This window comes from Lissotriton vulgaris, chromosome 2_1 (genome assembly GCF_964263255.1).
Source record: "Lissotriton vulgaris chromosome 2_1, aLisVul1.2, whole genome shotgun sequence".
In the NCBI taxonomy this organism is placed as follows: Eukaryota; Metazoa; Chordata; class Amphibia; order Caudata; family Salamandridae; genus Lissotriton; species Lissotriton vulgaris.
The window spans coordinates 1,759,597,928-1,759,622,453 of NC_141687.1; the positions used below are offsets into that span (position 1 = coordinate 1,759,597,928).

General features: G+C 44.3%; 1 protein-coding gene across 1 annotated transcript in view; it reads left to right on the forward strand.

Annotated features, from left to right (window-relative positions):
• The window catches only part of PGGHG (protein-glucosylgalactosylhydroxylysine glucosidase), a 328,346-nt gene that overhangs the window by 106,562 nt on the left and 197,258 nt on the right, over positions 1 to 24,526 (forward strand). Inside the window, exon 4 of the mRNA XM_086957811.1 lies at positions 4,353 to 4,785. Within this exon, the coding sequence (XP_086813937.1) occupies positions 4,353 to 4,785 (433 nt within the window). The remainder of the gene's footprint in view (positions 1 to 4,352; positions 4,786 to 24,526) is intronic.

A 24,526-nucleotide genomic window follows, 5' to 3' on the forward strand; every position in this document is an offset into this window, starting at 1 on the left:
AATACCGAATCGGTCGGCATCGGTAATGTGAATCGCAACGTACCGATTCGGCACGGACCGAATCGGAAAGTACCGAATCGGCTACCACCGAATCGGAAATAGCCGAATCGGCTACCACCGATTCGGAAATAGCCGATTCGGTAAAATCCGAATCGGCAATTACCGATTCGGAGGTTTGAAAACACACCCATGGGCAAAAAGCCCATAGGAATGCATTGAACAAACCGAATCGGTAAAATCCGAATCGGTAAAATCCGAATCGGTAAAAACCGATTCGGTAAAATCCGATTCGGTAAAAGCCGATTCGGTAAAAGCCGATTCAGCCAATGAGGTGGATCCCCCCTCCCCCACCCAAACAGGGAGTGGCAACCCTGGCAGGTGCAGCTAATTAAGAACTTTCTGGAGAGCCAGCCTGAGCTGAACACTCACAGTGAGCAGCAGTGGGAGCAGGAGGCAGAGAACTGTTGAGAGCAAGATGGCAAACCCCAGTGAGAGCCAGAAGGCCAGCCAGAAGAGAAAGCCAAAGTTCAGTAGCATGGAGCTGCAGGTGTTGGTGGAGGAGGTGGTGAGGGTGCACAGGCAGCTATTCGGGAAGCTGTCCCTCACTGTGCCGGACAGCACTAAGAGGAGGCTCTGGAGTGATATCGCAGAAAAGGTCAATGCTGTAGGTGTCACCCCCAGGTCCCTTGATGAGCTGAAAAAACGCTTCTACGATATCCGCAGCCTGACCAAACGAAAGATGGCTGAGATCCAGAGGCAAGCTGGAGGGACAGGTGGAGGCAGGAACCCGGCGCCACCCCTCACTGAGCTGGAGGAACTGGTGTCCAGCACCATCGAGAGGGAGAGCGTGACCGGAATCGGGACCCTGGACAGCTCAGCCAGAGCTACAGCTACAGGTAAGAAGCATGCGCATCATGACACACCCTACCAGACACCTCCCCATTAGACACAATGCACAGCCAAACCCCAGCCCAGTACTGTAACCAACATACAAGAGACAAGCATCATGGTATATGTAGTCAGCAGAAGTTAGCAAAATATGGCAGTGCAGAATCACAAGATAGGAAACAGTGGAACACATTCTAAGGAGATGCAAGGACATGTGCAATGCTTTAATTGTACTGACTGTAATACATCGGCACTCAATTTACAAATGCTTCTTTATACCTAGGGGCACCATCAGGCGGAGGACCACAGGCAACAGAGGCAGCAGCACCAACTACCAGTGCAGTCGCAGGGCCTAGCACGAGTCAGGCTTCCGAGGAGGAGGAGGACAACACCATTGGGCTGGGTATTGAGGGAGACCTGGCAATTGACTATGACTTACTTCACTCCCCACAAATGCCGAGCACACCCCCCTTGCTGTTCTCCCCAGAGAACTCCCCGACAAGGGACCACCATGCACCTACACCACCTCCTGCCACGATTATGGCTGTGGCTCCAGTAAACCCTATCCTGGGAGCAGGGGCTCAGGCCCCGGCCACCACCACACCCACACCAGTGGCACCCCAGCCCACTCAGCAGGGCGGCAGCAGCAGTACCCGGCGGCGTGCCATTCCCAGCACTGCAGCGCCGGCACCGGAGGGCAGTGTCTTCCAGGGCCTTGAAGGGAACATGGTGAAAATCCAAAGGCAGCAGGCGAAGTCCATCATGGCCTGCCAGCGCCAGCTCCGCCAGCACAACCTGCAGATGGGCGAGATGGTGAAAGGTTTCAAGGCCTTTGTAGATACCAACAAGGAGGTAGCAGCAGGTCTTGGCAGGCTGACCACTGCCATTACCCAGTTATGCGGCAGACTAGAGGAGCATGAGCTCTCGCGCTGGCGGGATGCCCGCGTGCAAAACCGCTCCATTAGCCGCCTTGCTGCTGCAACGGCGCAACTTTGTCAGCGCGGTGCCAATATGGAGTCAAGTCTAACCCAGAACACCGCTGAGATAACCAGGGGAATGGCCCGCATCACTACAGCAATGGAGGCTATGATCATCTCAAACACTGCCGCCAATCCTGCCCTGGACCTGGGGGATGCTGGGGACAGCAGCAGCCGCAGCAGCCCGGCCAGCGCTGCGTCAGAGCAGGAGCACCAGGCGCTCCGCAGAAGCCGCAGGACATTCTGAAGGGGGTGAGGGACACCCCAGTGGGGCTGCCAAGCGCTTCAAGAAGTAGGCTTGCAAGGGCGGGTGAGGCAACCTGGACCTTAGACTTTTGTTTTCTTAGCTATTACATTTTTTTTGTTGCACATCAGTGCAGTAACGGTGTTGCAACAGTATTAAAATTTGCTTTTCACCACAACCATTTACCTGTCTGTGCATCTGTACTCACTCAGAAATAGTTTTCTGTAATCTCCTCACGTCTGTATCTGCCATCACTTGGCGTAGACACCCCAGCTGGCTGTGTTAGTGGCACAGCTTCGTCGTCGTCATGGTCCTCGTAGTCAGACAACTCCACCTCAGTGCCCTTCTTCACCGCAAGGTTGTGTAACATTGCACATACAGCTATGATCTTGCAGCAGGTGATGGGGGTATACTGCCTTGCACCTCCACTCTTGTGCAGGCATCTGAATCTACTTTTCCAGATGCCAAAGGTCCGTTCGACGACATTCCTTGTGCTTTTGTGGGCCCGGTTATACCTCCTTTGGCTGGGTGTGGAGGGGTTGAGGTAGGGGGTGAGTATGAATGAGCGGAGGGCATATGCACTGTTGCCTGGAAGGAAAAGGGGTAACATTACACACATGCATACATGTATTACACCTAGCTACTTTGTGTTATGGGGGTCTGATGATGTGTCTCACCTAGGAGGTATCCTTCACCAAATTCGCCAGCCATCAGCCGTGCATAGATGCCGCTCTGTTGGAAAATATAGGAGTCGTGGGTACTCCCTGGGAATTTTGCTACCAGGTCTGTGATGGTGCACTTCGCATTGCAGATCACCTGCACGTTGATGGTGTGCGTAGACTTCCGATTGCGGTATATGTATTCTGTGTCAGCTGGTGGGCAAATCGGAATGTGCGTGCCATCCATGCAGCCAATGATTTGGGGAAATTGTGCCATCTGGTAGAAGTCAGCTTTAGTTTGTAGCAGTTCTGCGTGGGTTGCAGGGAAAGAGATGTATTGGTCCATCCTGTGTATCATGGCGTCAAGGAATGTGTGGAAGAACCTTGACAGGCTGCTCTGGGTCACCCCTCCTACCGCTGCAACTCCACTTTGATAGCTGCCAGACGCAAGCAGGTGTAGGCTGCATAGCACCTGGACGTGTGCTGGGATGGCGTGTGCCCTTGGGGTGGGGTGGTCCAACAATTGTTTGAGGTCCCTGATGAGCTCAAGAATGGTGTCAGAGTCCAGCCTGTATCTCTGGAGGATCTCTGCCTCTGTGAGCATGAACAGGGTTATCCTCTGTCTGTAGACCTGTTCATTTCTTTGCCATTCCCTCTGTCCTTCCTGCTGTAGCCGTAACCGCCTCGCAATGACATAAAAAGCTGCCATCCTGCAAGTTGCAATGCATTTTGGGGCTGTTTTTATGGGTTGGAGTTGGTTACCACCTGATTGTAATCCATGGTAAATACCGAGTGAATTCTACCAATTTTGAGCCGAAATCGGTGTTTCTGTGCCTCCCTACATCTCCCCATCTGTCCGAATCGGGGAATTTCCCGATCGGTGATTCTACCGAATCGGTAGGTTCTCCGATTCGGCTTATGTCCGAATCGGTGTATCTACCGATTCGGTACATGGACCGAATCGGCTTAATTCCGATTCGGTGTCACTACCGATTCGGTACATGGACCGAATCGGATAATTTCCGATTCGGTGTCACTACCGAATCGGGTATTTTCCGATTCGGTGTCACTACCGATTCGGTACATGGACCGAATCGGTTATTTTCCGATTCGGTGTCTCTACCGATTCGGTACATGGACCGAATCGGTGTTTGCATCCGAATCGGTGTGTTACCGATTCGTAAAATATCCGATTTTCGGTATGTACGTATCGGATTCTTTTCCATTCGGTACTCATTCCGAATCGGTTTTCGCTCCGATTTGGACTTTTTTCTTTGCCCTACATCTCGATGGCAGTATACCGATCGGTAAGGGCCCAAAATCGGTATTTTCGGCCGTTACCGATCGGTAACGGCCTACCTACATCTGGCCCTTGGTGCCTTTGTTTTCTGATCATCTTCTGATTAAGTGTCGATCCGTTTCAAATGAGTTTAACTTGTGCACCCTAAAAAAAAGAAAGCTTTGCAAGATTTACATTCCCACTAAATGTTAATTAAATCCTCTTGTTCGTCACATCTTCGTTAGTGTATCTCAGTTTGGTTGACCTTTAATGATGGGGCTCATTGTCCCTCTTGTCTATTTCAGATACATCTATGGACAAACCCTGATCCCAGAGGTGGAGGACTGTCCTCTGAAAAGTGTGCACATGATCTGGTCTCCCGTCCCGCCTTCGGTCACGCTCTCCGCTAGTGAAAGACAGGGGTCATGGGAATTCTTGGCTGCAGTGGCAGAAACTGAAGAGGAAGCAGAGAAGAGCTTCTTGGCAGGGCTTTCCTTGATTGGTGCTGGTGAGCTGTGGACCTCGCATGAGAAGGCGTGGGAGGAGCTCTGGGAAGGAAGCCGCATTGATGTGGAGGGCCCGTTTCCCCTGAGGCAAGCCCTGTATGGAGGTTTATACTACCTGCTGAGCTCACTTCCTCCCCTCGGATTTCCTGGACATTTTAGTGGCATCAGTCCTGGAGGTCTCTCTAATGGCCAGCAGGGAGAGGATTACTGGGGCCATGTTTTCTGGGATCAGGTGGGTTTTCTTTGCTGTAGTTTATTCCGATGTGTAGTTGTGGTGCTGCAGGCGTGTTTAGGAACTCGATTCAGAAATATACCAATTTATTGTCTGTTTTCTCCAGTGGGTTAGCTCTAATTTGGTGAATGTCTCCAAGTAGTTAAACGTTGATGCCAAGGGGGAGCATTAACTGTTGGCTGCTTTAAAACAACTGTATGCAGTCCATTCAGCCCCTCCAAAGTGAGAGGTCATTCCCAATAAGGACGGTTCAAAATGTGTGATAGAGGTGCTACTTTGCTGGCTCGTTATTCGCCATAAAGGGCTTATTAGTACTCTGCCCAGTACCAGAAAATGACAGCATGGACGGCTTTAGTGCTGGTGGCGCCCGGTGCAACAATCTCATTGGGAGCCCACCCCATCCCTCCATGATCTCCTCCACGCCCACCCCATCCCTCCATGACCTCCTCGGCGGATTCCCTCACCACCGCCCTCCAACAGTGTCCCTCATCTCTCCATAGCTCCACACTCAGATGCTTTTGAATTGTTTTCTAGTGCTTCTCATACCAGTGTAGGTGTCAGATCACTTTACATCACACAAACAGACAATGAATCTTACTATGTAAATCAGTTTATAGGAAATATTCCATAAAACAAGGACGATTACAAGGTGTAGGAACACCTGTCATCAGACTTGTAGGCCGTATATTTTAAGAGTCGTTGGTCTAGAGATGTGCACATTTAGGATTTAAAACGTGCCACAGTAGGTGGGGTTGGTTTTAAGAATTAGAATGTGCTTCTACCAAAATGAACCCTTTTAGCAACAATTAGAATAACGGAAGACTGGGTAAAAACATAACGTTCTAATCTATACCGTGCAGTTTGTATGCAGCTCTTTAATGACAGTTCATAGGTACTGTGCTATATTAGGATTGCAATTTATAATCTGCAGGTAACAAAAGCATCTCTGTGACAAAAGCAGTAACTCACTGAGCTATCCACATACTGTATAGTTTAGTGATCTGCATAGTTAACACTCTTTGAGGTAGGCATATTAACCCTCTGCGCAGCTGGAATATTTAACCTCTCGGCTACTTTTATGATGAGTAAAAATTGCTACTAGACAAAACTCCATCTCTCTCCAGAGAAACATTAATCACCAGAATTATCTTGATATTTTTTATTGTTGTCTCACAACTACTGGACTCACAAGCAACTCTGCAGCAGACACTTTTAAAGACATAAGTTATTTCTAAACACAGTCCCCCAAGAACTCCCACCCTGAACTCAGCGCAATGTGCGGATGCACCGCTCGCATCACCCTAAAGCCAGCCCTGAATGCTAGTCAGGACGTGGTAACCTTTAGGCGTACTACCCTGCATAGCATTAACAGAACATCAAGGGCTTATTAAGTCACATCACCTGATGGGCCAACCTGCCTCTCTTCGGTTTGGAGGGTCTGTCACTATTCTATAATCATATCTTGAGTATTAGCAGAAAAGTTCAATTCTTTTGTAATCATCATCATAAAATCTTTATTTCGGTCAAAAATACCATAAAAGCACAGATTTATAATTCACAGCCAAAGATTCTCTTTTGTAATTTTTAATGAGGGTTTAGCCCCTCCTTGGTAAGTTTTTAGGTACCACTTCTGAACTCATGCTGACCATCCCCCACTTAAAGCATATAAATGAGCAAACTGTGTCTTGAAATTTTAAAGATGGAGGTGCCATTCTAAGCATTTACCAAAAGTGTAGCTTTTTGGTTTGAAATGTTAGTGTTTTTGTTAAAGCTTTCTGCAGATTGGACACATGATCAACAGGTTCAAATTGTGGGAAACAAAATGGATTTTTCGTGCTATTTTACCCAGATGGAATTTGCAGTGCAGGTGGTAATTCTGTAAAAAGAAGTAGACATTACAAACATTTCCTAATGTTATTGGCTCACAGATGTTCTAGAACGATGACTAGAGACACTTCTGCACACATCTCAAAAGCAATATCGCGATCATATAAAGTATCATCTGTAATAAAGGCTCCTAGTTACCTCAGTCAGGCAATGATTCCCCAGACAAGGGCTGGGAAGAGCCCTGGATGAGGTTAGATCCAGAAAATGTATTCTGCCTGAATTAGGGCTGCATTTAATAGACAGAATTGTGTTCGATCTAAGACATGACTCTTAGCACTCCGCTTGAGACTTTCTTTACCTTTGAAGTTACAGGAGTCCCATTAGCAAAATGCCCTGCATAGTAAGCCAACAGGATAAGAGAAGGGCCACCCCTAATCTTTACTCTGACTCTATAAGCAGTGCAAGTCATCCACCAAGGGCCAGTTGCGCTTTGTGACTGGATACTGCCTTTCCTGGGCAAGTGATGACTAATGCTAAATTAGTGACTGCAGTGGCACTTGAAAATTTGAAACACGCCAAGTCTGCATTTATAAGGAGTCAGAAACCCTATGGTATCCAGTCTTGTGACAATGCCCCCATAAAAAGTGCAATAAAGAATTCGCCTTTAAAGGAAATAATGTGCAATCTTTGTCACAATAGTTTTTAGGAATTTGGAAGTCAATTTGTCCAATCGCAAAGAGATTATACACTTTGCATGTAGTTTCTAGTATGTGTGTGGCTATGATGGTAGAAACGTTTCATGCAGCTGACACTCCATTCTTCAGCATAGGTCTGGTCTCACTTTTTAACTTGACGTTTTTTAAACTCTTATTTGTGCAAACGTGCTCTTTAAGTTTCCTATAAGTACTGCATTTCACACACCCCACCCAAAACTCTGAATTCTAATTTGACTGGTAACCGAGTCACTGGTCGAACTAGGATTATGATTGATCTGAGAACACCGCATCCATGATGTGGACATCCCTGGACACATATTCATGCTGCTAGTAAGAGGAATGTTCATCATCTTTTATTTGATTCAATTAATTGGAATTGTTACAAAAGGAACGGTCAAGCCCTAAAACATAAGTACAGTTTCTTTTATATGGCCATTATTCTTATTAACATTTCGGACAGTATATCATAGGTGTTAATAAAATATTACCAGTGGATTAGACCTGGTTAAAATATCTTTCGTATACCTACTATTCTTATTAAATCTATGGACAGTAAATCTATTGCATAGTTTTTTTCTTGTTGGTGCCCTGGAATTGTATGTGGTTCAAAGAAAGAAAAAAAATCCTTGCAGATTTGGGGCTACATCTGAAAAAGTGCACCGGGTTCCGGAGTAGCGTGCTACTCGCTTAAAAGCATTTCAACACCTCATCAGGGGTAAGTAAAAAGCACTATATAAATGCAAACCTTTTCCCTCTTCTATCCTTCCACTATCCTTCTTAATCCAAATAACAGACTAGCATATCCACCGCTCAAATTAATTTCATAATTCACAACACTAATTCAACTCTAATCCTTTATGGGTTCCGGAGTTGTGTGCTACTTGCCGAAAAAGCACGTTGACACCTCGTAGTAACGGCAATATAAATGTAATTACTAAACAAAACAATCAGACTGTAGCAGGGGCAAACAGTATCTTAGTGCAAAGAACGAACCTTGGAATTTTTTAGGGCTCGCGCCTGCGTTGCAGTGTGCAGCACTGTCGCGCAACGAGAGCCCTTTTTTATGGGATTTTCAAAGCTGACCACACGCTTGTGCGTGTGATCAGGCTTTCGCCGTCAGGCATTGGCTTTCTCGTTTTCGTTTTTTTAAAATAACAAGGCACGTGATTGGGCAAAGGCAGGACAATGCCCCGCCTTTGAAAAACCCATTCCCGACGGTGGCTAACACGAGCAGCAGTGAGCATTTGCCTCGCTGCCGCTGCCGTGCTGCCCTCCCCTGCTCCTCTGTGGTGCGCGCGCACTACTAGTTCCAAAAGCTGTCTGAATGCAGCAGAAAGCAGTGTCTTGTTCTCTTGATGTCAAGGAAAGTGAATGTAGCCAAAATGTACATCCTGCTATAACTAGTTCATAAAGAGATGAGCTGAGCATTTTTGAGGGGCTCTCGTCGGACTGTACCACAACGCGCCGTTCATGATGCGGCATGGTCGCAGAGCCGCACTCCTCGCTACACCTTTGCAGTCTTCCATTGTTCTTACGGAGCTACTCGGAAAGCTCAGTCCGACTTTTGCACAACCCACCCTTGTTCTTGCAGAAACGAGATACTCCTTGAAAACCTCTGACTCTATGGTCTGTAGCCCCTTCTTAGGCTCCCATGAAAAGCTTCCGACGGGCACCTTACTTTTGCCCGTCGGTGCAAAGCGTTAATATATGTACCCTTATTTGAATAGTGATGAAAATGGTTACATGGAGGTAGTGTTCAAAATAAAAATCACACGTGTTAGATCCTGTATGTAAACACTCGTTTGTATACACCTGAAGTTAGGACTTAACTAGAACATGTGAGCGAATTAAGGCTGTGCGGCAGCGCCTTTCGAGGATATACGCCCCGTCCTCAAAAATACACCCTTGTTGTCTCCTGTCCTAACCTGCTGATGTCACAGAAGACCTATAGAGGGGCGCGTATTACAATGCTTTATAGGTGTGTGTTTGTGGGTGGTTTGGGGGGGGGGGTCATTCTCCTTAAGATCAGGCTTGAGGACTCCTATAAAAACCTGAAAACTCAGTGGCTCTCACTTCAAGGACCTCAGTCCTAAACACATGGTCAGACACACGCTACAGAGCCTGAGGTAAGAGGGGAAGTTCACACCTCAAAGGTGTTTTAAGTTAGTTTATCTCAGTGATTCAGGTGATCGACCCCTCTCTAGTGATATACTCGAGTTCACACCGCATACTTAACGCACACAATCCATACATCACAGTGAAGCATTAGTTCACCTGACCATTGACTCAAGTTAGTGCATGTCTCAATTTTGATTCAAGACAGTTCTTATTTTAGCAGCAATTCCAGAGATTCCACAATTACTGGTGAAATAGAGCGTTTGCCCATTGCCCGTAAGGGAAGGGAGTTCATATCTCATCAGTGGTGCAGGGACATCACACCTCACATGTGAAGCAAGAAGTTCACACGTCGATGAGGCAGTGAGTTTTCACCTCTTCATAGTGGCAGGAAGTTCACATCTCACTGAGGAGGCATGCAGGATCACTATTGAGACATGGGTTTTATCGAGTGAGGCATTACATTCACACCTCACTAGTGAGGTAGGGAGTTTATACCTCGTCACAAAGACAATTAGTTGACCTCTTACTGATGCAAAAGGCAGGGCACACCTACCTATAGAGGCATGGGGTTCACACCCTACCAAAGAGGCAGGGAGCTCCCACCTCACCTGTGAGAGAGTTCACTAGTGAACAAGTCATTGCACACTTCCCTACAGAGGCAAGGACTTCACACCTCACCAGTAAGTTAGAGATTTCATACCTCCAATGTAAGGCGAGAAGATGACGCCTCACTAGTGAACAAGACATTGCACACTTCACTCCAAAGGTAAGGAGTTCACACCTCACCAGTGAGTTAGAGAGTTCACACCTCCCACGTAAGGCGGGAAGCTAATGCCTCACTAGTGAACAAGGCAATGCTCACTTCCCTACAGAGGCTAGGAGTTCACACCTCATCAGTGCGTTACAGAGTTCACACTCCCATGTAAAGTGGGCAGGTGACGCCTCACTAGTGAACATGGCATTGCACACTTCATTATAGAGGCAAGGAGCTCATACCTCACTAGTGAGTTCACACCGCACAGGAATAACACGTCGCCAGTGTGCCTCCGCCTAAAGAGCCTTCCAGGGGCACTCCCGTGGCTCCCAAAGGAGGATAAACTGACTGCAAGTTCCAACTAATTTCCACATCCCTGAGACAAATTGTGTTATTGTTTAATGCTAATGCTGACAGGTTTGCTCTGCCTCGGGAGCAGAGGGGAGGCTGGGAGCTCGGGTAGGTCACGGGAACAGCAAACTGAGGCGCAGAAGTGTCCGCTGCTACAGTAACTGGCTGCAATGCAAAGGCATCGCATTTGAAATGCAAATAAAGTAGCTGTTGCACTGAGGAGTGGTGTCAAGCCCTGCGTGCTGACATCACAAGCTGTAACCCTGCCTAGTGCGGGATACCCGAGCCTGAGCGTGTTACACAAATATGTAAGCGGGCTGTACTACCTTTACAGCGCATCCGAAAGGCCACTATACACAGTAGGCCACACCGGAGGTTTGTGAACGGCAAATGTGCCATTGGATGCCTGCTTTCGGTGCGTGTGTACACACCTGCAAATATAAACATGCCGGCATTTGTTATTTTGATGTTTACATTTGAGATCAATTCGTGGGCACATTCTCCCACAATAATGGTAACTGTAAATATGTCACGGAAACAATCTACACACAGCTACCACATGGGCGCAGATGAGGCTGTGTTGTATTTATTTATTGAAGTACACTATTACATTTGTTGTAGACACGGATGCACGTTATTCACCTGCCATGTGCCCGTTCGGCTCTGCACACAACCAGGGGGCAGAACAGCCAAGCTTTTGACGTCACAATATTCATACCCATACATAACTAAAATGCTGGACCCTAATGGGTGTTGTAAATGTAGGTTGTGCACAAAAGGGGATTCAGTGCATATCCTGTTGGACTGTTTAGATATTTTAGATTTGCGTAAATTTTGGTTGCGCCCAATATTTTTAAAATATGGTATAAGAACTCGGGTGCAAGCAATTGCTCTTATCACAGAATTGCCTAGTATTGACATCGCAATTGCACTAGGGAAGTTCCTAAAGGTAGTACAGAGAGATATAACAAGTTAGAATTAATATTTTTAGAATTTTACAATGAAGGAATTTAAATCTTGTCTAGGAGAATTGGTTGATTTTATTAAACCCGTATGTGGTAGGATTTTATTAAGGAAGTAATTTTAAGGAGCATTCATTTCTAAATGTTATGAGGTTAGAGTAAGGATATTCTATAAAGTGTGGAAGAATATTTTTCTTTTTTATCAGAAATTAGCCAGTGAGATTGCTGTGGAATATCTTAAATCAATTTTAAAATTGTATGTATTTGTTTAAAGATTACGATCTAAATAAACATACCCATACATAACATAAAATAACATTTAAAAACAACACATACTTAAACTACTGAATAAAACTGCAGTCATCCTTGTCGTGTCCATAGTGTTAAGAATAATATGGCATTTAATCTCATCTATAACAGTATTTACAACATTTATAGTTGCTTATATTGCAGTAAGGGTGAAGTAATGCGCATCCCATTTTGTGTGTGAGTTACGAGTTGTACGGCTGTTGTGCGAGTTATGGATCACTGAGTTAACCATCATTTGTGAACTTTTCGGTTTACATTTGCAACTGTGTTTTATAGGTGAATTTTTTTAACACATGCTAATGTCTTATAACTTCACTTTAGCCTAGGGGTGTTCAATGATATGTATAGTTACTCCTGCTGATCTGATAATTCAACATTGACCACCTCCCCTCATATTTCATATTTTATCTATCTTCAGTCAAACACATTGCTCCAAAAATTCTTGTATGGAAAAGCAAGTGCCATAAAATGTTAACGTTTGTGCCTGTAAAAATGTGCACACTCTGTACTATTAATGTTTAAAGTGTCAGTAGATTAGCATTACAATCCAGGTGTTCTGGTGACAAAATGAAGTATGAGGCCAAACGAACAGGCGGTTTCATTGGACTACTATACATGTTATCCATTGTGTATTTTTATATCATATATATTTCAATGCAGTATTAAAGATTATATTTTTAAATAAATAGGAAAAAAAATGAAAGCACTTAATTTAAATACTGGACTATATTATTTGTTTACCTACCCTGAAAAGAAAATCCACTGTTAAATATGTTTGGATCTAGCCAGGTGAGTGTTGCTTCTCTCACCACATGCCCTTGGCTGTTTGGTGTATTCATCTGCCCCCTTTTGAGTGATTGAATTCTAATGCTGATGGACTACTTTGTATCACACACTGCATTGAATCATCAGACATTAACATTGTTTAGCTCATAGATGCTTGTATACTGAAAGTAATTAGTGTTGCTTTTTCACTGCATCAGGCTTTTTAAAGGTTTAGTCAGGGCTCAAACTGCAAGTAAGGCTATTTGGCTTTGCCAATGCTTGTTAATGTTTGTCTCTGCAAGATACAGCTAAAAACCTTCCCTGATAATAAACTGAATGTTCAGGTTTCATTTGTGTTTAAACAAAGGACCCTGGTGAAGCACAGCAGTGAGGTTTTAGGTTGTGATTATAGTCTAGTCAAATTAGTTCAAAAAATGGGCTAACCTAGAACTAATTACAATACATTTCTGTGAGTGGATTTTTATTGAAATTTTCCCGTAGAAAACGATGGTGAAAAGTCTACCACTCTATCATGACGCGTTAATTCAATATGGCGGATTTTTCAAAATGGCTGCCCATTATTTGAGATATAGGGTATAACTGTTTATAAGCCAATGTGTGGTATCATTTTATATGTTTTTAGGTACAGGAAAGTAAAAAAAATAACATCAACAATTGTTTCTGATGACTATAACATCAAATTGGAATTAATACAATAAACAGCGATAATTATATGTTAATATGCCAAACATAGTTTTGACGTTATTTTTTATTTACATTTTTTTAACATCATTTGAAAAGGATGAACAAATTTCAACTAGATAATATAGCACTTCTCAATATGACACTGACAAATTAAAATTGTTAAAGAGATAAATTCAAACAGCACTCCTTAGTATAAGAATAGTATGATTTCAATCATCGTCCATGTCCACTTCCATGGAATTGCAACAGCTTATTCCTCGACAATCCGTGCACGCATCTGTGCACACTATTCCCTGTCTTTTGCATATACATTGCAGAGTCGCACATTGACTCTTGATACAGCCACATTTCACAAAGTTTAATAAATGATCTGGTGCTGGTGCTTGACTCAATCTAATGGGAGCAAATCTTCCATCTTTCACTTGAAATCACCACTGTAATGGATCCATATGAATACCCATCCACTGCTGCACCTGATGATATACTCTGAGCGAATTAAATTTGCAGGCATCCTCTGTAGGAGGCAAGACTTCCGGTTTCACATGTATTGTTGATTTTGTTGCCTTTGAAGTGAAAGTTCGAAGTCTCATACCATGTAGAGTGCTATCTCCTGTTATTCCTCCATACAACGATATAATAGCATTAAGACCAGCATTTTTAATTTCTTCTGTTGATTTTTGTGAAGTTTGGAATACAGCAGCACTTTCTTTGAAGCTGCCTGATTTTCTTAGCAACTTTATGGAGTCACGTTTTCCCAATCCAAATGGTTTGGAGGTGGTATCACATTCTAATACGGCGTGAGCAAATAAGATGTGAGAGCAAACGTCATTACCTAAAGCTTTTGCTAATTTCCTCATATCATACACAGTTATGTTTTTGGAAGATTTCTTAGATTCTGGGCAAAGGAAAATATCAAATGGGTTTTCTTGAAAATGATGAAGGAGTAGTATGAGAAGATCGTTCTCCTCGACAACAATAGCTGTAGGATGAGTTTTGGCCGACTCATTAGCCCCCAAAACGACCATGAAGTCAGCATTACTATGAGCTTGCTTTGTTTTACACCCAGCTTCTTGTAACTTTTGCGATAATTGAGCAATGAAGGCATGTTTATTTTCATTATTACTCAGAAATATTTGTTTCTAGATGGCGATGGAGACAGAAATTATTAAATTTACTTTAGGTCCTACAATACCTCGGTTTCTTTTTAGATGGGCTTCTGATTTTGTAGAAAACATATCTCCATATCCGTTGAATACTATTATTGCCTGGCCATACTTTGTTAGCACATATCTCTCATTGGCACAAAGCAGCTCATGGAATGTCTGATTCAGACTCCAAGGAAGGCGATATAGTAACCACCCACCATCAATGACGAACTGCATATTTTCGGGCATGTTAGCAACGGCTGGTACTTGCTCTTTAATATAATTGGCAAGCTGCGACTTCCCAGATTCCCTCATAAGTCCATGCTTATTGAATAAACTAGCTGGGTATGAGCAAAGCTCATAACGAAACACCTCCTGCAAATCTACGCCACTAGTCTGAGCACAAAGCAACAACCCCTGAAACAATAGTTCAGGATCCATAACAAAGGTTTCTTCTTTCAATTTCACAGATTGAACTGATTTGATTACCTTCACCTGATTGCTTTTTCTGAAAGAGAACTCAGAGACTCTTTTGTCCGTCATCTCATTAAGAATTCTATTTCCAATTTCTTCTGCAAGTTCAGGATTAACATCACTGCCATAAGTAACTCCTGTGACAATGTTACGCAGGTTGCTGCCTCGCTAAAAACATTGAGCTGTTCTACATATACCAGTACTTTCTGTGTATCTCCTTTATCGCGTTCAATTCTTGAACTGGTCATAGTAACATGTTGCTCACTTGCTGCATGCTTCACTGAAGCAAAGTCCTTGATGCATTCGTTCAAATGGGCGCAAATAGGGCATGACATAACCCAGACAAGCTGCTGCTGTTCTGTCATACCTTTTCCATCGGTCATTTCACCGAATCCTTTTATATTCTTCATTAGAACTTGTAAAATTACCAAATAAGTGGAAAGGCCACCCAAAAACCTATTACTTCTTCGGACAACATGCAGACCATTTGTAAATGCCGTGTATACATCAGGAGCTTCAAATTCAAGCTCAACCATTCTCTCATAATACAGTCGTGCAGGACTGGCATATAAATTATGGCCACATGCTGCAAAAAAAGGTAGCATCTCCTTTAACATTGCAAGATGTAGATGCCAATTTCCTGTTCTTTCAGCTTTTAAGAATTGTTTCAGGATGTTGACCATTTACAAATATTGCAACCAAAGTCGAGGAATCCTGTAAAATTTAAGTTCATCTTTGGCCTTCAGCAGTTTGGTTGCAATTTCGACAACAGCATTATGTGTAACATCCTCAACAGAAAGCTCCCCATTAAGAAGATTATTAAACAACGATCTAGCTGCCTGTAAATTGTCGTTATCATCTAGGGCTTGTGTTGCTAAAACCGTGTGGAAAACCGATGAATCTATAAGATGACCACGAATCCCTCTTGCAATAGCTTTACCAGAAAGCATGTGCTTCCCTGCATATATGATCTCATGTATATCAACCAAGCCTGCTCCACTCATCAAAAAACCGATGCATCCAAGAAAACTCATGATTGTGTGCAGGCCTCCTATTCTCAGAATGACCTTCTTTAACCTCTTTGCCGCGGCTGCGATTTCGCGGCAGTGCAGCACTTCTGCAAAATGGGCGGGCCGCGTCGGCTGTTGGCCGACGGCAGCACTAGCGAGGTAGTGCTGCCGTCGCCCAACGGCAGCACGCAAGGGGTTAAAGGACTATCCTGTGATTCATTGGCTATGATGCTAAGTGCTTTGTGGAAAAGCGGCGGGTTGAATGTTATAATAGGGGTCTGGTTGTATCTCTTGGCGTGGTCAGAAACATAAAACAGTGTTGAGAGAATAAAAGTCTCATTTGTCATATAAGTCAACGAAAAAATTATACAAACTTTGTCTATCTGACATATTCCACGATTATTTGATATTATGGTCATCAGAAACAATTTTTTATGTTATTTTTTACTTTCCTGTCCCTAAAAACATATAAAATGATACCACACATAGGCATATAAACAGGTATACACTATATCTCAAATAATGGGCAGCCATTTTGAAAAATCCGCCATATTGGATTAGCTCGTCATGATAGAGTGGTAGACTTTTCACCATCGTTGTCTACGGAAAATTTTCCATAAGAATCCACTCACAAAAATTGTATTGCAATTAGTTCTAGGTTCCGCAACAAATTGACTAGTCTATTAGTTAAGTGTAATGTCTGACTTAGTGACTGTGAAGCGTGAAGAAGGAAACCAGGCTTAGTTCAGGTCTCCCATTTAATGTAAACCGTGAATCACCATAATGACGTCACATCCAGGCATTTCGAAAAATAATTCATGGTTAGAACAACATCCCTTCAAAATATGGGGTTTCAAAACATTGCTTTTTGAGCAACAAGCGCAGGTAAACTTGTTATTTACGAGGTATGTGTATAGAATGTATTCAGATCCGCTGGGGTGATATGATAGTTATCAGTTCTTGATTGTGGGGGGCAGGTGGGGGGTTTGACTTGCGAGAATCCAATGTCTCATGGTTCCACTTCTCTTCCTCATCAATGTTCATTAACAGTATATCTCAGTGAGCGTATCAGAAGATATGGCGTGTCATTTTGTCATGTCGTTTTGTCATGTGCAGTGCTTATAAACAAAGTTATTTAACCATAACTAGGATTCAGAGGGTTAAATCTAGTAATTGAGATGAAATCCCACAGCCTCAACAATGTGACTCCAAGCAGAGCGGCCTTCCATTATAATGTTATTGTGACATGCATTATGTGAGACAGTAAACATTATTTTCTCATGTAAGTTACGCCGTACTATGGTAATAACGTGGAATTTAACATTGCACTACAAGGATAATTGTGGGAATGTGTTTTTCAGTATATTCATTAGTACACTTGTTTGTATTTGTTTTCATCATTTCACACTTCTTTACGTTAACATAGCCATTGCTTTACTGCACAGTTGCTATGAAAGCATATAATATGGTATAGTGTGCATTTTCTTTCTTTAAAGAATTGCTCCACTGCAAAGAAAAAACATACAATAAAAAACATTTACAATGCCAATATCTCCAACTCCAACAAATGCAAGTCCTAATGCATTGTAAATGCTTGTTTTACCCTGGAGTTCCTTCAGTCGTATAGTTTGTGTGTTGCGCTGTGATTTTGTGGAGATTGACCAATTAACATACTTTGGGGCAAAGCCATGAATTTGCCAAAGCTTGCCAACTCAACCGGGGTTTACCTTACACTAGTTTAATTCCTTTGCTTTCTTACAGGTATGCACTACCTGAGTTAGAATACTGGCTGTGATAAAATGCGACGTGCGTTCAAAAGAGCCGGGAAAATGCATATTAGGAGCTTGAATGCTTCCTCTGTTGAGTGGCATAAACTGCACAAGCCTGCATTGGCGAGTGACTTTCAGCTTCCTTTTAGTTCTTTAATTGGGATTACCATGAGTCTTGCATAGAGGAAGTGCTTGAGCGTTGTCTTCCTTAAGGCACTGTTCAAGTAGGGCTGGAAGGGGGTTTCCCTGTACGAATTTTAATATATTCTTGATGATGCATTTAGATTATTTTATGATTTTGATATCGTCCTGACTTGACAGGAGCCTTACTTGTTTTTTTCAATGCAATTTTGAATGGACTGGGGTATCTTCCCAATTTTCTCCAGCCAAATTTCGTTTTGTTCACACTTCAATTAAATAGTCTTATCAGGAGTTCTTTCCGGCTATGAATAAACACTCAGAACCTCTTTCATTGTGTTTAGGGCTGGAAGGAGTGCTCTATGGTAGTACCAAATGAAGGCAGCCATGTTCTCAAAATATTGTTCATTCAAGCCGAACTCTAAGCGCACTAGGGAGTTTCGGGTGTAGGAAGGTATTCGAAAATGTGCTTGTAGGCTCGTAATAGCACCATAGCCAATAAGGCCCCAGGGAAAGAGTTTAGCTACTATTACTCTCTGTATTACTTCAGATGATGGGCTATGCAGACTTGTAAGTAGTTTACACAAAGCGTAGCTTACTGTTTTTCTACATGGATAATGTGCAATTTTGGCTTTCCGTTGGCTGCAAACCACACTCGCAGGTAGTTGTACTTAAGGGCACTCCTCATTTTCAGGTTTCCAAGTCTCCATTGCAGCTTGAGCTTTTTAGAGTACCGCCCAAATATGACCACCTTTGTTTTAGCGCAGTTCGCCACCATCTTGTTTTTAATCTATACATTTAAAGTGTCCAGGGCGTTCTGCATTCGCACCTTAGTGTGGTCTATTAGGATCATGTCATCTGCGTACTGCATTAAAAATAAGGGCGTCTGACCGATTTTGGGCACTAGCAGATTTGCTGCTTATAGAGATTGACCTAGGTCAACAGTGTACAGGATATGGAGCATCGGTGCAAGGACACACCCTTGTTTTAGTCCTTGTTCCATATAAACCTTGCTGGTTACCATATTTTCCGAAAGCTTGATTCTCACCCAGGTTTGACAGTGGAGCGCAGTAATTGCATCTAGCAGTTTTTGAGGAATTCCCCAGCTTTTTAATTTATTCCAAAGAATGTGCCAATCCACGCCATTGAATGCTGCGGTGTAATCGAAGAATGCGAATAGTGGGGGATTGTGGGGCTGGTTTGCCTGCTCCACCAAATATGCTAGTGCTAAAGTGCTGTCGGCGGCGGAGGCCCCATCCCTGAATCCTGATTGAAAAAATGGCCGCTTTGACCCAATTTTCCAAATATTGTAGTGTGGTGCTAGCAAAAGCCTTTTCTTCAGTGTCCAGCAGCGCAATCATTCTGTGGCTAGCTGGGTCTATGTTGTTGCCCTTTTTATTATGTACTGGGTGGAGGATTGATCCTCCCCAGGAATTTGGGACTGTGGCTGTTGCAAAGCAATGCTGGTAGAGATAGGAATGCAGGGATGCCCAAAAAGTATGATCCTCCTTGAAAGAGTGCCTGGGAGCCCACTTGGTCCCAGGGCCCCATCTTGCCTTATGTTCTTAAGGCTATTGATGATCCTGCTGCTGTCCCCTAAAGTCATGTTGGGTGCAAGACTGGAGACTTGCGGACTTTCAGTTGAAATAGACATGGATGTGAAAGATAGCTCAAATTGCTGAGAGTTGCTCCTCAAGATTTGGACAGGAATTGGCACGTTGATTGGGTGATGTCCCCAGCCTTCCATGTGGTTCTGTGCTGCCCTCATGGTGGACTAAAGCTGGTTGAGCCACGTCATCCAGGGTGATATATGTTTGTTTCTCTGATCTTTCCTCAGAGCTTTTCTTTTTTTGAGCTTTTCACTCTGGTAAATTATTTGCCTAATGGAACTGGCTGGCCCAGGCCCAGGTTTTACGTTTCTTGAGTTCTCAGCATCATGATCATCCTTGTTCCCTACTGATCTCAATATAGGGCTTCTGTTGTGCCTTACTCCCCTTTTGGTCATGGTGAAAGTCTGCCTCAAATTAAACAACCCTTTGCAATAGCATTCAGCTCTCTTGAAAATGCTACTTCTCTTATAACCAATGGGGAGGCATTTCCATTCCCCCCTCCCCCCACTTCTCATGCAGTTGCTGGCTGAAGTTGAGTCGAGTGCCATTGATGTTAAGACTGTGTGGCTTGATTTATATTAGATTTACTCTTACGTTACTTGCTTTTATTTATTTTTGTTTAATTGCTTTAATTAGTTTTCCACTTTGCCCGAAGAGTCACTAGTGTTGATCATGCTGAGTGAATGGGTAGGTGGGTCGCATGGTGAAGGGCCGGATGCCAGAGGGGGGCGGCATGCTACTGGCCTGAAAAAAAGCCCACACTGACCTAAGACTTTGCCTCCACGATATCCCCTTGTCTCACGTGGTGAAGCTTGGTCTCACACCACTCACAGAGCTCACAGTATACTCACAATGTCGCTCTCCATAACCCCCTGAGCCTTGCTCTGCATCAGACATGGGAGACAGGCAGGAATAGAGTCAAAACGGCGATGGGGGGAGGTAGGCCCCAATCAGGCGTCTCTGTGGCCTCTTCTATTTACCTGCTGGCTGCAGGTCCGCCTGTCCTGCTCCTGTCTGCTGAATGTGGTGGGATGTGCAAGTAATGTCTGAGCACGGGAGGGGGAGTGGCGCAGTTTACCGCTCGTTGAGCATCCGTCCCCCATCATGCCTGCCGCCGCTGCCCTGCCCGAAGCAGGCCGCCAACAGGAGTGATGTCAGAGTAGCGAGCAGGCGTGCAGCCAGTTCAAACCACCAGCGTCCCCTCGCCGCCGGGAGCGCAGTATGTGAAGTGCGGCACTGGCAGGAGCTCATCTGGCCCGCAAGGAGCAGCTAAGCTTACTAAGAGCGGCCTCTGTGGTCAGACCTAGGCCCGCTGCTCACCTTGCGCACCGGGCTTGCCGCTCAGCCATACCCTACTCCACACTCCTCCTGCTTTCGGGTTCTTTGGGCTGCTCCTGTACAGCAGCTGCAAGTTGTAATGATGACTACACACCGGCTCCTTTTCCCTCATCAAGTACTTTCCTCCTCTTTCCCGCATTCTATATTCCCCTCGCTAGCTCCGTTCCATAGATTCCCCAGTACGGCGCTCATACTTGGACATCCCCCTGCCCCTGCCTGATACATATACAAACCTCATCACAGCACCCCCCTCTTATATTAAAACATTTGAGCATAAGGGCCTTATGTTAAACTAAGACAGTTGGTTAACTAAACAAAGAGAAAAAAAAACATAATGGGCAATGTGTACGTTCATGTCAAACATCTTGCATTTTAGGAATATTCTTTTATTTTCCTACAAAGATATAAGATTTCTCTTCAGCAAATTTAATCCCTGAGTTTAGAGGGTCTGGCAACCTTCTTATAAACCTACTCCTAGTATTAACCCCTTATGCTTTGCCTGTTCCATTCCCTTTTTACAATGGCACGAGGGTAGGTTCAGGTGATGCTGGTGCAATTTCAGGTGCAGGTGACGCTGGTGTGACCCCTGATGAACCACCCCAACCCAATCACACACCCCGTAACCTTTCCCCTGATCTTCTCTAATAACATCTTCCAGCATCCAACTTCGAGGATCTTTATTCATTCTCTGCGCCTTTCCCTTGTACAAGGCGATGCGACCCATGTGCCAAACCTACCCGTGGCTCAATTAAACAGAATTGCACATCACTTTAACCACCCTCAAGGAATGGTAGAATTCCCCCTCCCCTTCTTTTTAGTGAATATTGATTTTTTTGTTTTTAAGAGTGGTCAGTGGCCACATGAACCACTGCCTACTTTAAAAAAATGTTTTATATATATATATATATATATATATATATATATATATATATATATATATATATATATATATATATATATATATATATATAAATATATGTAACACATCCAAATTCTGTTGGAAAAAGGAGAAGGGAGACGTTGGAAGCTTCTTTATTCAGCACAGCGTAGCATGATGCATTTCAGCCTTACGGCCTTTCTCAAATGCCGCTGTATACCAAGTGTAACTCCACCCCCTCCTTTGAATGTCCAGCATCTCCCTCATTGGCGGAAGTATATATATATATATGTTTTTTTTAAAATGTAGCCTGTTTTTGTGTAAGGAAAATGGGCTGTATTTGAAAAAAGTGCTTTATTTAAAAGCAATCACAGACATGGTGGTCTGCTGACCTCAGCAAGCCTGAAATCACTTTGATGGCAACGGTTCCTAGTGCGTTGCAATTTGCGATCAACCTCGTTAATATTTATGAGGTAGGTCGAATTGCGACCCCCTAGGAATCAGTATTTTGCTAACCAAACCTATTAGTACCTAGGTCAGGTCGCAAAATACCACACTGATTGCATAATACTGGTCACGATTTGCAACCAGTATTTGTGCAACCAGTGCTACATACATCTGGCCCTTCGAGCTCTTATCCCAAATGTTTCTTTCTCATTTCATATGCAAGAACTCACACTAGAAGCCCTCAACTCTTCTTTCAAGTGCACAGCCCTAACTAAACATGTAGAGCACCTATTAAAAGTGCAGACACAGAACACTTATTCCGACAGTAGAACTGTTATTCACCCAAAAAACTCATACAAAGATAACAGTTCGACATTTGGAAAAATACTTCAAGCTCCTAATATCCTTGTTATCTTGACAGGCTACTTTACAGGGAAGGACAGAGGAGATATCAAGTCTTACTGAGAGGAGCCAAGGCCGCACATTACAAAGTTAGAATTGGAAATGCGGAGAACTTCTCTAAGGAGATGTTTAAAATCTACAAGGAGATCTCCTCTGTGGCCAGTTTAAATGCACCCAGGGACGATTCAGAAGTTGAATGTAATAGGGTGGCAGAATTCTTCTTTCAGAAGGTGAGAAACATCTACTCTACTTTTACGGGCAGTCCAGGTAGTGGATTGGATTTTGAGGAACTGGGGGGAGACAGTAAGACGGGCGGAGTCTGACATGTTTTTCAGACCCCCCTCCTGAGATTTTAAAAAGCATCTGTCTCAGTGTCAAGTCGGGCTTCCCTAGAGACTCTGCTCCTCCTAAGGTGTTAGGGGAGAGTTTGGAGATTCTGGAGCCTTACATCAGGCATGTTCTGGATATATCCTTATCATCGCATACGCTGCCAGTGAATTGGAAGAGAGCCGTGGTCCTGCCTATTAGGAAGAAACCTACCATCAGCCATGATATTCTCGAAAACCTGAGACCTATTTCACTTCTGCCTTATATGGCCAAGGTAGCAGAGAAGGTGGTCAACAAGCAACTGATGGCGTATCTGGAGGTGGCCAATCTTTTACACCCCTTTCAATCAGGTTTTCGGGCGGGATACTCTACGGAAACCGCCCTACTAAGGGCCACAGATACCATTAGGCAGGGGATGGACGCGGGACACACCCTGGCGCTGATAATGTTAGATCTAAGCGCAGCGTTCGACACTGTGGCGCACTACAACTTGCTGCAGTGTTTGAACAAAGGTGGTGTCTCGAGTCCTGCTATAGGCTGGCTGAAATCTTTCTTGACAGGGCGCAGTTTCCAGGTCCAAAGAGGAACTTTTCGGTCCAAGGATGTTGCACTGGAACAGGGGGTGCCTCAGGGCTCTGCCCTAAGCCCCACTCTGTTCAACCTGTATATGTCTCCGCTGGCAGAGGTAGTACAGGCGTTTGGGGTGGAGTTAGTCTCCTATGCAGATGACACCCAGCTGCTGATCTCCTTGTCCCAGGCACCCTCGGTCGAGGCTTCCAACTTTAAGGCATGTATGCAGGAGCTTGCCTCCTGGATGAACAAGAACTGCTTAAAGTTAAATGGTGACAAGACCGAGGTGCTGATGATAGGGGGAGACAGATCCAGCTGGACCTCAGACTGGTGGCCACAGTGTCTGGGCCCTACCCCTACACCCTGTACAGAGGCAAAGAATCTTGTGGTTTGGGTGGACCCCAACCTCTCCTATGATGGTCATATCCGTCGCGTAGTGGGAAAATGCTTTGGTGTTTTGAAAATCTTACGCAAAACTCTAGACCTACTCCCATTGGAAACCAGACAGACAATGACTCATGCCCTCATTACTTCCCGTATTGATTACGGGAATGTATTATATTTGGGAGCATCTGCAAAGAATCTGGGACGACTACAGGTCCTGCAGAATGCGACAGCACGGTTGTTTATAAGGCTGCCAAGAAGGGCGGCGTCGAAGCCCGCCCTTGATGCTCTTCATTGGCTGCCATTTAAACAAGCATTTGCAATGCAATGGTTTCGCCTTTGGAAAAGTTAGAGCGATTGGCATTGTAAATGACAATTTTTTTATTTATGTGTTCGTTTTGAAAACCGATAAATAAATGGCATTGTCATTTACAATGCCAATAGCTTAATGTCTCGCAAATGCCACACACACCCACACCCACAGAGAGCCCCCCCGCACAGATCCCCTCCACACAGAGCCCCCCCCACACACACAGGGCCCCCCCCACACACACACCCACAGAGCCCCCCACACACACACCCACACAGAGCCCCCCCCACACACACACCCCCACACAGAGCCCCACCCACACACACCCACACAGAGCCCTCACACACACTGCGAGCCCCCCCACACACCCAGACAGAGCCCTCCACACACACACACAGAGCCCCCCCACACAACTTCCCTGACAGACAGCCAA